Source organism: Pseudophryne corroboree, chromosome 1, assembly GCF_028390025.1.
Source record: "Pseudophryne corroboree isolate aPseCor3 chromosome 1, aPseCor3.hap2, whole genome shotgun sequence".
NCBI lineage: Eukaryota > Metazoa > Chordata > Amphibia > Anura > Myobatrachidae > Pseudophryne > Pseudophryne corroboree.
In genome coordinates, this window is record NC_086444.1 from 169,161,032 (window position 1) to 169,174,541 (window position 13,510).

At 48.9% G+C, this 13,510-nt stretch overlaps 1 protein-coding gene across 1 annotated transcript in view; it reads left to right on the forward strand.

Annotated features, from left to right (window-relative positions):
* Window positions 1–13,510, forward strand: part of MRPS27 (mitochondrial ribosomal protein S27) — a 278,880-nt gene that overhangs the window by 177,923 nt on the left and 87,447 nt on the right. The window contains exons 7-8 of the mRNA XM_063963882.1: window positions 582–697; window positions 13,381–13,483. Coding sequence (XP_063819952.1) covers window positions 582–697; window positions 13,381–13,483 — 219 coding nt within the window. The remainder of the gene's footprint in view (window positions 1–581; window positions 698–13,380; window positions 13,484–13,510) is intronic.

Below are 13,510 nucleotides of genomic sequence, written 5' to 3' on the forward strand. Positions count from 1 at the left end.
CTGTATACCTGGCACTGTGAGGGGCATTTGTATACCTGGCACTGTGAGGGGCATTTGTATACCTGGCACTGTGAGGGGCATTTGTATACCTGGCACTGTGGGGGCAATTGTGGATCTGGCACCGCACTATTGGGGGCATATGTGTATCACGTCCCATTTTAACCGTCCACACCCATTTTTTTGGCACGTGCGCGCCTCCGGCGCGCGCACACAGTACCTTTAAGGGGCAGACCTACTGGGGGGCAGGGTAATGTTTTAAGTTGAGAATTTTTGTACGGCCCCTGAAGGATTTTATAAATATCCAAATGGCCCTCGGTAGAAAAAAGGTTCCCCACCCCTGCCTTACAGCAAAGGCCGCACTGTCCACACTGTGGCCCTATTGGCTAGTATCTGATTAGAAAATTTCTAAATTACAGTATTAGATTTCATATTATTTGAAGCAGAGGGTTTCAGTATTGTACAGATTAGAAATTGAGCCAGCAGAAAAATAGTTTGACATGTCAGACCTTGCTTTGCTAAGTGATCCTCAGGCTGCTTTTTCCTGTTTAGAGACTCGACAAATCCCTATTTTCATCTTTCAGATGCCGTTTCTGTGGTGGTTGAGATAATGCTACAAGAGAGTTTTGATACAGTCTCCACACAGCTTCTTTCCCTCTATGTTTTGCACAAATATCTTTCTGGAAATCCACAATTGACGGTAAAATGTTCTTCTATTTTGTGTTTTAAAATGTATTGAGATTTATGTGCCTCCTGGCTAAAAGGTAACCTTGATGAAATTGGTTGCAAAGCAGTGTTCTCCTTCTGAAAGTCTTTGATCTAATTAATAAGAATGTGAAGTTTTGTTTCACACATGTACTCCTGCCTGTTTATATTTTGTTTGTTTGCTAAAGGTTACTTCTGATTACATTTGTAGCACTTTCATTATGTACAGTAAGTTAGTCAGCGTGACCATATTTATGTTGGACTGGAAGGCAGTCACCAAGGGTCAGTCCTGCCCTTTAACATGAGAGCTGAGTGACAAAACACACACACACACACACACACGAGTGCGCAGAACACCTTTGGCGGTACTGTAGCCTGTCACTGGGGTTATTGTGCATGGCAGAAAATGTGCACACAACACTTTCTCCTAATAACTTTTGTGTGCCTGTGAACAATTTTACCAGATTATTATCAGATCATTATTTGGAAATATGGTGATTTAATTACCACTCGCTGCAATATTGGGATAATTCTAAACACTTGGCTAGTTAAAATCATTATGCAGGACTTCACAACTTACTCCTGACACTTCAGTCGGGTCTCCTGCCTGAAAGCAATAGTTCAAAACACAGACATGCCTTTTGCTCCCATTTCACAGACATGATGTAATAACGAACCCTTAGTAACATCTTTGTCCATGAAAGCGAACAATGGCTACAGCTGTTGTACAGACTGTTTCCATGGTTACAGAAGATGCTAAAGTCCGTTTTCTTGCAACATTTCGTCAAGAGCTGCCATGTGTTCATCTTCACCTGCTGATTTAATAGAGTCAATTGTGACCATCTTCTCCCCCCCCGAATTTGAGTGAAGTTGCCCTTTCAGAGAATTTTCCAATCCCTGAATAATATTTATTCTTCTGTCTTTTGAATAATCAAACAGATATGCCAGATGTTCATGGGGTTGTTGCAGTGTATTTTGGTTATACTCCGAGGCAAATTGGGAGGGAAAACCAGCATGGGAAATTTGTGGAAGCAGCCCTAATAGGGGTGGGGACTGTTGATGGGGGCGGGATCCTTCCTCATAGGGCATGATTGTACGCAAATGCGGCCTTCCTTGCTTTTTTTGCAGACGGGGTGGATTGGGAACTAAAAGTAGCCCTGTAAAATTTTGTAGAAGTGGTTCGACATCAGCAGCACAAGAGGTATAACATACCATGTAGCCATGGCAGTATCATTGCAGGGATGGAATAACAGAATGAATGGGGACAATGCAGTGTACTGGGTGCGGTGGGCTGCCCGTCATGTGGGGGATGGGGCTACATGACAACATACAAAACAGGCCCCACAGACACTGTGGCCATTCCGCCCCTGGTTATACCCCAAGAATGTAATAGCTACTTAATGGGGGTAAGGTGCAATCAGGGAGATTGCTGGACTATTCAGGGAGTGAGGGAGACTGCTGCTATTTCAGGGAGTCTCCTGCAGAATGAGGGAGGGTAGGCAAGTATGGACTGTGCACATATTTAAACTAATTTCTCTATCGTCCTAGTGGATGCTGGGGTTCCTGAAAGGACCATGGGGAATAGCGGCTCCGCAGGAGACAGGGCACAAAAAGTAAAGCTTTACGATCAGGTGGTGTGTACTGGCTCCTCCCCCTATGACCCTCCTCCAAGCCTCAGTTAGATTTTTGTGCCCGGCCGAGAAGGGTGCAATCTAGGTGGCTCTCCTAAAGAGCTGCTTAGAAAAGTTTAGCTTAGGTTTTTTATTTTACAGTGAGTCCTGCTGGCAACAGGATCACTGCAACGAGGGACTTAGGGGAGAAGAAGTGAACTCACCTGCGTGCAGGATGGATTGGCTTCTTGGCTACTGGACATTAGCTCCAGAGGGACGATCACAGGTACAGCCTGGATGGTCACCGGAGCCTCGCCGCCGGCCCCCTTGCAGATGCTGAAACGAGAAGAGGTCCAGAATCGGCGGCAGAAGACTCCTCAGTCTTCTTAAGGTAGCGCACAGCACTGCAGCTGTGCGCCATTTTCCTCTCAGCACACTTCACACGGCAGTCACTGAGGGTGCAGGGCGCTGGGAGGGGGGCGCCCTGGGAGGCAAATGAAAACCTTTTTTGGCTAAAAATACCTCACATATAGCCTCCGGGGGCTATATGGAGATATTTAACCCCTGCCAGAATCCACTAAAGAGCGGGAGACGAGCCCGCCGAAAAAGGGGCGGGGCCTATCTCCTCAGCACACAGCGCCATTTTCCTCACACAGCTCCGCTGGTCAGGAAGGCTCCCAGGCTCTCCCCTGCACTGCACTACAGAAACAGGGTAAAACAAGAGAGGGGGGGCAAAATTGTGGCAAAACTATATTATTAAAGCAGCTATACAGGGAGCACTTATTATAAGGCTATCCCTGTCATATATAGCGCTTTTGGTGTGTGCTGGCAAACTCTCCCTCTGTCTCCCCAAAGGGCTAGTGGGGTCCTGTCTTCGTTAAGAGCATTCCCTGTGTGTCTGCTGTGTGTCGCTACGTGTGTGTCGACATGTATGAGGACGATATTGGTGTGGAGGCGGAGCAATTGCCAAATATGGGGATGTCACCTCCTAGGGGGTCGACACCAGAATGGATGCCTTTATTTATGGAATTACGGGATAGTGTCAACACGCTAAAGCAGTCGTTTGACGACATGAGACGGCCGGACAATCAATTAGTGCCTGTCCAGGCGCCTCAAACACCGTCAGGGGCTGTAAAACGCCCTTTGCCTCAGTCGGTCGACACAGACACAGGCACTGATTCCAGTGGCGACGGTGACGAATCAACCGTATTTTCTAGTAGGGCCACACGTTATATGATTTTGGCAATGAAGGAGGCGTTACATATTGCTGATACTACAGGTACCACAAAACAGGGTATCATGTGGGGTGTGAAAAAACTACCTATAGTTTTTCCTGAATCAGATGAATTAAATGAGGTGTGTGATGAAGCGTGGGTTGCCCCCGATAAAAAAAATGCTAATTTCAAAGAAGTTATTGGCTTTATACCCTTTCCCGCCAGAGGTTAGGGCGCGCTGGGAAACACCTCCTAGGGTGGACAAGGCGCTCACACGCTTATCAAAACAAGTGGCGTTACCCTCTCCTGAGACGGCCGCACTTAAAGATCCAGCAGATAGGAGGATGGAAAATATCCAAAAAAGTATATACACACATACAGGTGTTATACTACGACCAGCTATAGCGACAGCCTGGATGTGCAGTGCTGGGGTAGCTTGGTCAGAGTCCCTGATTGAAAATATTGATACCCTGGATAGGGACAATGTTTTACTGTCTTTAGAGCAAATAAAGGATGCGTTTCTTTATATGCGTGATGCACAGAGGGATATCTGCACACTGGCATCACGGGTAAGTGCTATGTCCATTTCGGCCAGAAGAAGTTTATGGACGCGACAGTGGTCAGGCAATGCGGACTCAAAACGGCATATGGAAGTTTTGCCGTATAAAGGGGAGGAGTTATTTGGTGTCGGTCTATCGGATTTGGTGGCCACGGCTACAGCCGGGAAATCCACCTTTTTACCTCAAGTCACTCCCCAACAGAAAAAGACACCGACTTTTCAACCGCAGCCCTTTCGTTCCTTTAAAAACAAGAGAGCAAAGGGATATTCATATCTGCCACGAGGCAGAGGAAGGGGGAAGAGACAGCAACAGGCAGCTCCTTCCCAGGAACAGAAGCCCTCCCCCGCTTCTACAAAAGCCTCAGCATGACGCTGGGGCTTCTCAAGCGGACTCGGGGGCGGTGGGGGGTCGTCTCAAGAATTTCAGCGCGCAGTGGGCTCACTCGCAGGTAGATCCCTGGATCCTGCAGATAATATCTCAGGGGTACAGGTTGGAACTAGAGACGGATCCACCTCGCCGTTTCCTGAAGTCTGCTTTACCAACGTCCCCCTCCGACAGGGTGACGGTCTTGGAAGCCATTCACAAGCTTTACTCTCAGCAGGTGATAGTCAAGGTACCCCTTTTACAACAAGGAAAGGGGTATTATTCCACTCTATTTGTGGTACCGAAGCCGGATGGCTCGGTAAGACCTATTCTAAATCTGAAATCCTTGAACCTGTACATAAAGAAGTTCAAGTTCAAGATGGAGTCACTCAGAGCAGTGATAGCGAACCTGGAAGAAGGGGACTTTATGGTATCCTTGGACATCAAGGATGCGTATCTCCACGTTCCAATTTACCCCTCACACCAGGGGTACCTCAGGTTCGTCGTACAGAACTGTCACTATCAGTTTCAGACGCTGCCGTTCGGATTGTCCACGGCACCTCGGGTCTTTACCAAGGTAATGGCCGAGATGATGATTCTTCTTCGAAGAAAAGGCGTATTAATTATCCCATACTTGGACGATCTCCTAATAAGGGCAAGGTCCAGAGAACAGCTAGAGATGGGATTAGCACTGTCTCAAGAAGTGCTAAAACAGCACGGGTGGATTCTGAATATTCCAAAATCCCAGTTAATTCCAACAACACGTCTGCTGTTCCTAGGGATGATTCTGGACACGGTTCAGAAAAAGGTTTTTCTCCCGGAGGAAAAAGCCAAGGAGTTATCCGAGCTTGTCAGGAACCTCCTAAAACCAGGAAAGGTGTCTGTACATCAATGCACAAGAGTCCTGGGAAAAATGGTGGCTTCTTACGAAGCAATTCCATTCGGCAGATTCCACGCAAGAATTTTCCAGAGGGATCTGTTGGACAAATGGTCAGGGTCGCATCTTCAGATGCACCAGCGGATAACCCTGTCTCCAAGGACAAGGGTATCTCTTCTGTGGTGGTTGCAGAGTGCTCATCTATTGGAGGGCCGCAGATTCGGCATACAGGATTGGATCCTGGTGACCACGGACGCCAGCCTGAGAGGCTGGGGAGCAGTCACACAAGGAAGAAACTTCCAGGGCGTGTGGTCGAGCCTGGAAACGTCTCTTCACATAAACATCCTGGAACTAAGAGCAATCTACAATGCTCTAAGCCAGGCAGAACCTCTGCTTCAAGGAAAACCGGTGTTGATCCAGTCGGACAACATCACGGCAGTCGCCCATGTGAACAGACAGGGCGGCACAAGAAGCAGGAGTGCAATGGCAGAAGCTGCAAGGATTCTTCGCTGGGCAGAGAATCATGTGATAGCACTGTCAGCAGTGTTCATCCCGGGAGTGGACAACTGGGAAGCAGACTTCCTCAGCAGACACGACCTTCACCCGGGAGAGTGGGGACTTCATCCAGAAGTTTTCCACATGCTGGTAACCCGTTGGGAAAGACCAATGGTGGACATGATGGCGTCTCGCCTCAACAAAAAACTGGACAGGTATTGCGCCAGGTCAAGAGATCCGCAGGCAATAGCTGTGGACGCGCTGGTAACGCCTTGGGTGTACCAGTCGGTGTATGTGTTTCCTCCTCTGCCTCTCATACCAAAAGTATTGAGAATTATACGGCAAAGAGGCGTAAGAACGATACTAGTGGTTCCGGATTGGCCAAGAAGGACTTGGTACCCGGAACTTCAAGAGATGATCACGGAAGATCCGTGGCCTCTACCTCTGAGAAGGGACTTGCTTCAGCAGGGTCCCTGTCTGTTTCAAGACTTACCGCGGCTGCGTTTGACGGCATGGCGGTTGAACGCCGGATCCTAAAGGAAAAAGGCATGCCGGAAGAAGTCATTCCTTCTTTGATTAAAGCAAGGAAGGAAGTAACCGCGCAACATTATCACCGCATTTGGCGAAAATATGTTGCGTGGTGCGAGGATCGGAGTGCTCCGACGGAGGAATTTCAACTGGGTCGATTCCTACATTTCCTGCAATCAGGATTGTCTATGGGTCTCAAATTGGGATCTATTAAGGTTCAAATTTCGGCCCTGTCGGTTTTCTTCCAAAAAGAATTGGCTTCAGTTCCTGAAGTCCAGACTTTTGTTAAGGGAGTGCTGCATATACAGCCCCCTGTGGTGCCTCCAGTGGCACCGTGGGATCTCAATGTTGTTTTGGACTTTCTCAAATCTCATTGGTTTGAACCACTAAAAACTGGATTTGAAATATCTCACATGGAAAGTGACCATGCTACTAGCCCTGGCTTCGGCCAGGAGAGTGTCAGAACTGGCAGCTTTATCTTACAAAAGCCCATATCTGATTTTCCATTCGGACAGGGCAGAACTGCGGACTCGTCCGCATTTTCTCCCTAAGGTGGTGTCAGCATTTCATCTGAACCAACCTATTGTAGTGCCTGCGGATACAAGCGACTTGGAGGACTCCAAGTTGTTGGACGTTGTCAGAGCTTTAAAAATATACATTTCAAGGACAGCTGGAGTCAGGAAATCTGACTCGCTGTTTATACTATATGCTCCCAACAAGTTGGGCGCTCCTGCGTCTAAGCAGACTATTGCTCGCTGGATTTGTAGTACGATTCAGCTTGCACATTCTGTGGCAGGCCTGCCACAGCCAAAATCGATAAAAGCCCACTCCACAAGGAAGGTGGGTTCTTCTTGGGCGGCTGCCCGAGGGGTCTCGGCATTACAACTCTGCCGAGCGGCTACGTGGTCGGGGGAGAACACGTTTGTAAAATTCTACAAATTTGATACCCTGGCTAAGGAGGACCTGGAGTTCTCTCATTCGGTGCTGCAGAGTCATCCGCACTCTCCCGCCCGTTTGGGAGCTTTGGTATAATCCCCATGGTCCTTTCAGGAACCCCAGCATCCACTAGGACGATAGAGAAAATAAGAATTTACTTACCGATAATTCTATTTCTCGGAGTCCGTAGTGGATGCTGGGCGCCCATCCCAAGTGCGGATTATCTGCATTACTTGTACATAGTTACAAAAATCGGGTTATTATTGTTGTGAGCCATCTTTTCAGAGGCTCCGCTGTTATCATACTGTTAACTGGGTTTAGATCACAGGTTGTACGGTGTGATTGGTGTGGCTGGTATGAGTCTTACCCGGGATTCATAAATCCTTCCTTATTGTGTACGCTCGTCCGGGCACAGTACCTAACTGAGGCTTGGAGGAGGGTCATAGGGGGAGGAGCCAGTACACACCACCTGATCGTAAAGCTTTACTTTTTGTGCCCTGTCTCCTGCGGAGCCGCTATTCCCCAAGGTCCTTTCAGGAACCCCAGCATCCACTACGGACTCCGAGAAATAGAATTATCGGTAAGTAAATTCTTATTTTTTGTGTGGTTAGTCACAGCCGGGCATCTCCGGTACACACTGGGTGGTGTTTCAAAGATGCCTCTGTGGTGCGAATAATATACAAATTTAAAGAAAAGGTCTCTGCTCTACAATGCTCAGTGTGGCTCATTCTCGAGAGTCTCTGGAGTCTCAAGTCACATTGAGCCTTGGTGTATGAGGACACATCTGCATCTGAACCAGCATCTACTGGAGAATAAAATGTGTCTTAGATTTTTTTATTTCAAACCTTTTTTTTTCTTCTCTAGCATCCATAAGCGATATTGGGGGAAACTAGTACGATGGGGTATAGACGGAGTCCAAAGGAGCCAATGCACTTTACATTTTCTACACTGGGAGTGCTGGCTCCTCCCTGCTATACCCCCTCCCACAGGCAGTTTAGAAAAAAGTGCCCTCAGGAGAGGATGCACATCTCTGCAGCTTCAGAGAGTTTTCTTCAATTTCATTTCAATCTTTTATTTTTTTTCGGTATGTTTTCTGGACAACAGTATACCTGCGCCGTGGGAGGTGGGGGGGGGGGGGGGCGGTCACCGACCTTGCGAGGTGCAGAGCCGCTTCCCCGTTGCAGGACCACTGTCCTGAGTGGCTGTTTGTTCAGCGGGGGGCACTGCGCCTTTGCTGTCGCAGCACGCCGCACACCCCTAACCCTGCCTGAAGGTGACATCGGTGGTGAGTACACACCGGGGGCCCCGGTTCAAAGTGCAGCTGATCAGGGGCACGATGTACGGCACCCTCCTTGGGGGTACCGCTAGGATCCTCCCGTGACTACACTGGCACAAACACGCTTAACGAAGCACTTGGGTGAGGTTTTAAGCTTAGGGGTGACTTTGCCAGTATAAATATTGTGTATAGCTTCAGCGCCATTGGAGGGAGTGGAGCTTCCTCAGAGTGGGAACAGCAGCGTTTGGTGCCTTCCTCTGCCTATAGAAGCCATCAGCAGCACACACTCAGCACTTCCTGCCTCACAGACACGCTGGAAACTGGTACAGAGTGTAGCTAACTACATAACTGTCTGTGTGTAAGTGTATGTGTTTATACTTACTGTGAATATGGGTAAGCACAAGCTGTGCAGTATCTGTCACACCAGATTCTCTCCATTGTCTAATTACTCTGTCTCCTGTGAGCAATGTAGTCAATGTTCACAAATTAGTGAAGAGGTTGGGGGAGAGGGTACAGAGCCCCACTGGCTAGGGTCTCTTAAAACTATGACGTCAGAGATGTCATACCAGCTCACTGCTAAAGTGCAGAAAACTGAGCTACTGCAACAAGCTCTTGCAAATTTAGCTGCTAGGGCTGATGCACAGCCCCCCCCCCCCCCCCCCCCCCCCTCCTCTCATGCAGGTCCCCAGAAGCGTTGATTACCTGCTCTGCTTTCTGATACAGATGATGTTGTCCAGGATGATGGGGATGACCCGTATCCCGTTAGTGGGATCCCGATTCTACTCAGGGTATTGAACCCCTGATTTTGGCTATAAGGGATGTGTTGCAGCTCCCTCTAGAGGTCGTTTCTTCACAGCAGTTTTTTTTTTCTTTGTAAAAAAACAAGCCCAATGTCACTTTCCCTGCATCTCCATAGATACATGACTTATTTAAACAGGCCTGGCATAATCCAGACAAAAAATTCCAAGTGTCCAAAAAGTTTTTGTGCACTTTCCCCTTTGCTCCTCAAGGTGGAAAATGTTGGGAGTAACCCCCAGGGATGGATGTCTCAGTCTCTCGCCTGTCTAAGAAGTCGGTGCTGCCTGCCCAGGGCTCCTTTACTATAAAGGATCATGGGAATAGAAAGATAGAGACTACCTTAAAATCTATATACACTGCAGCCGGCCTTTCACAAAGCCCGGTCATTGCGGGTTGCTGGATGACACATGCCATTCATTCTTGGGCCATGCAAATTCAGGGGGGCCTCTCGGGGGATATGCCCTTAGTTACTATGGTTACCCTCCTAAAACACATTCAGGACACTACTCGTGTCCTCTGTGATTCCCTCAAGGAGATGTGGAACATCAATGCTCGGACGTCGGCCATGGCGGTGTCGGCGCACAGGGCCTTGTGGCTGCACAGAATACAAAAGAAATGTGTAGTCCCTCCCCTTTTCTGGGGAATGGCTTTTTGGGTTGAGATGGATGCCTGGATTTCCAAGGTTACTGCCGGGAAATCCATGTTTATCCCCTCTGGGGCCCCACCGGCGAGACGTTCCTATCTGGGACCGTTTGTCCAGTCCTTTTGGTCTCACACATTACGATAAAAGGCCAGAGGTGCCTCCAATGCGGCAAGAGGTACCAGAGGTAAGTCCAGGAAACCTGCAAGTACCAGTCCTCCGGAACAGCCCACCAGTTGTGCTTCCACTAAAACCTCAGCATTACTGTGCCAACCCACCCCGAGGGGATCTCGAGGTGGTAGCTTGACTGCGTCCCTTCAGCCACGTCTGGGAGTCCTCCTGCCAGGATGCCTGGGTCAGGGAGCTCGTTTCTCAGGGCTACAAGCTGGAGTTCGACAGTACTCCCCCGCAATGATTTTTCAAATCAAGCTTACCAGCTTTGGAGGATATGCAAATCTGTTTGTGGTGCCGAAGCCAGACTGTTCGGTCAGACCCATTCTAAATCTGAATGCATTAAATCCTTATTTAAAGGTGTTCAAGTTCAAGATGGAATCTCTGCGAGCAGTGATTGTGGGCCTGGAAGAACAGGAATTTATGGTCCCCTTGGATATAAAGGATGCCTGTCTCCATATTCCGATTTGGCCGCCTCATCAGGCATACCTGCGGTTTGCCCTGCTGGACGATCACTTCCAGTTCCAGGCACTACCCTTCGTCCTGTCAACAGCTCCGAGGGTATTCATGAAGGTGATGGCGGAGATGATGCTTCAACTCCGGATCCAAGGAATAAATGTGGTGCCTTATCTAGACGATCTCCTGATAAAGGCAAGATCCAGCGAACTTTTGTTGCTCCATATCGACTGCACCATCCGTCTTCTGTCCGACCATGGGTGGATCCTCAACTTACAGAAGTTCCACCTGGATCTAACTCAGAGGCTCCTGTTTCTGGGGATGTTGCTGGATGCTGTGGCCCAGAAGGTGTTTCTACCAGAGTAGAAGGCGAGAACACTGCAGGAGTTGGTCCGCATGGTGCTCCGACCTGCTCAAGTTTCCATCCATCTCTGCATCAGATTGTTGGGGGAAATGGTCGCCTCATATGACGCGATCCACTATGGGAGGTTCCATGCCAGAACATTTCAACTGGATCTCCTGAGCAAGTGGTCCGGATCACATCTCCAGATGCACCTGGGAGAACCTGTCACCTCAGGCCAGGATTTCCCTCATGTGGTGGCTTCAGTCCTCCAATCTCCTGGAGGGCAGGAGTTTTGGAATTTAGAATTGGACCCTTCTCACAATGGGTGCGAGGATAGGGAGCTGTCACCCAAGGGGCGCAGTTCCAGGGCAGGTGGTCATCCCACAAAAGCCTCCTTCCAATCAGCATTCTGGAACTTCGGGCGATCTATAATGCTCTGCTTCAGAAGCGTCTCCTCTGCTCAAGGATCAAGCGATCCAGGTACAGTTGGACAACGCCATGGCTGTGGCGTATATCAATCGACAAGGAGGGACAAAAAGCAGAGCCTGCATGCGAGAGGTGTCAAAGATACTCCTCTGGGCGGAAAGAAATGCAAGAGCCATGTCAGCAATCTTTATTCCGGGTGTGGATAACTGGGAGCCGGACTTCCTGAGTCGTCACGATCTCCACCTGGGGTAGTGGGGTCTCCATCATCTGGTGTTCCAGCAGATCATCGACCGGTGGGGTTGCCCACAAATAGACATGATGGCTTCTCGTCTCAACAAGAAACTTCCCTAGTATTGCTCGCGGACCAGGGACCCTCAGGCGAGGGCAGTGGATGCACTGGCGTCGCCTTGGCCATATCGGCTGGTCTACCTGTTTCCTCCGATCCCATTGCTCCCAAGAGTGCTAAAGCGGATCAGGAATCAAAGTGTCCAGGCAATTCTGATTTACCCCGTATTGGCCTTGGAGGGCGTGGTACGCAGATCTACTGGACATGTTTTTCGAAGAGCCTTGGTCTCTACCACTAAGAAGCAATCTTCTTCAACAAGGACCGTTCGTCTACCCGGACTTACGGTGACTTCGTTTGACAGCATGGAGTTTGAGCGGAACGTCCTAGCTCACAAGGGCCTTTCCAAAAAGGTTATTGCAACCATGGTCCAGGCCAGGTAATCTGTGACGTCAAAACACTATCATCATATCTGGAGGAGATATGTCTCTTAGTGCCTGCAGTGTTTCACTTGGGACGTTTCCTGCAGGCTGGTGTGGATAAGGGCTTACGTCTGGGTTCCATTAAGGTCCAGATTTCAGCGCTCTCCATTTTCTTTCAGAAGAAATTGGCAGTGTTGCCAGAAGTTCAGACCTTCTTGCAAGGGGTACTCCACATACAACCTCCCTCTGTGCCGCTTACGGCACCCTGGGATTTGGATGTAGTGTTGAAATTTTTACCGTCCTCACGGCTTGAACCTCTGATGACGGTAGAAGACAAGTACCTCACATGGAAGACAGTGATGTTATTGGCCCTGGCTTCTGCTCGACATGTTTCAGAATTGGGGGCCTTATCGTGTAAAGTCCCTACTTGGTCTTTTACGAGGACTGAGCGGAACTCCGGGCTAGACAGCAGCTCCTGCCGAGGTTGTCTCCGTGTTTCATCTGAATCAACCTATTGTGGTTCCGTCCAGTTCTGACGCTTCTTCTCCTCCGGAGGCATTGGATCCTAAGTCTATAAAGGCCCACTCTACTAGATCAGTGGGCTTTTCCTGGGAGGCTGCCCATGGAGTCTCGGCCTTGCAACTGTGCCGAGCTGCTACCTGGTCGGGGAAGAACACTTTTGTGAAGTTCTACAAATTTGACGCCCTGGCCAAAGAGGATACCCAGTTTGGGCAGGCGGTGCTGCAGCAGTCTCTGCACGTTCCCACCCGTTCTGGAAGCTTTGGGATGTCCCCATCGTACTAGTTTCCCCCAATATCCCTTATGAAAGTTAGAGAAAATAGGATTTTAATACCTACCGGTAAATCCTTTTCTCGTAGTCCATAGGGATATTGGGTGCCCGCCTCGGTGCGTGGACTTTTCTGCAGGTTCTTGTTCTCTAGTTACCTGTTCAGCGGTTGCTGTTATTGTTGCCAGACGTTGCTGGTTGTTATATGGTTGTGGTGTGCTGGTGTATAAATCTCCGCATCTTTTGTTCTCATATTTCCTTCTCTCGTATATGTCCTTTCTCCTTCAGGCACGTTTTTTACCTAATAACTGCCTGTGGGAGGGGGCATAGAGGGGAGGAGCCAGCACACCCAGTGAAGAAAATTTAAAGTGCACTGGCTCCTTTGGACCCCGTCTATACCCCATCGTACTAGTTTCCCCCAATATTTCTTATGGACTACGAGAAAAAGATTTACCGGTAGGTATTTAAAATTCTATTTATTTTTTTCATTTAGTGGGAACAAGAAAGGAATCTTGGTGCTTCTCTCCTGCTGGCGGCCATGCATCAAGAGAACACCGTGGGTTACAGTTCACAACTTTATGGATACACACTGATTGGTGAGTGTTACATTGTATAACTTCCAT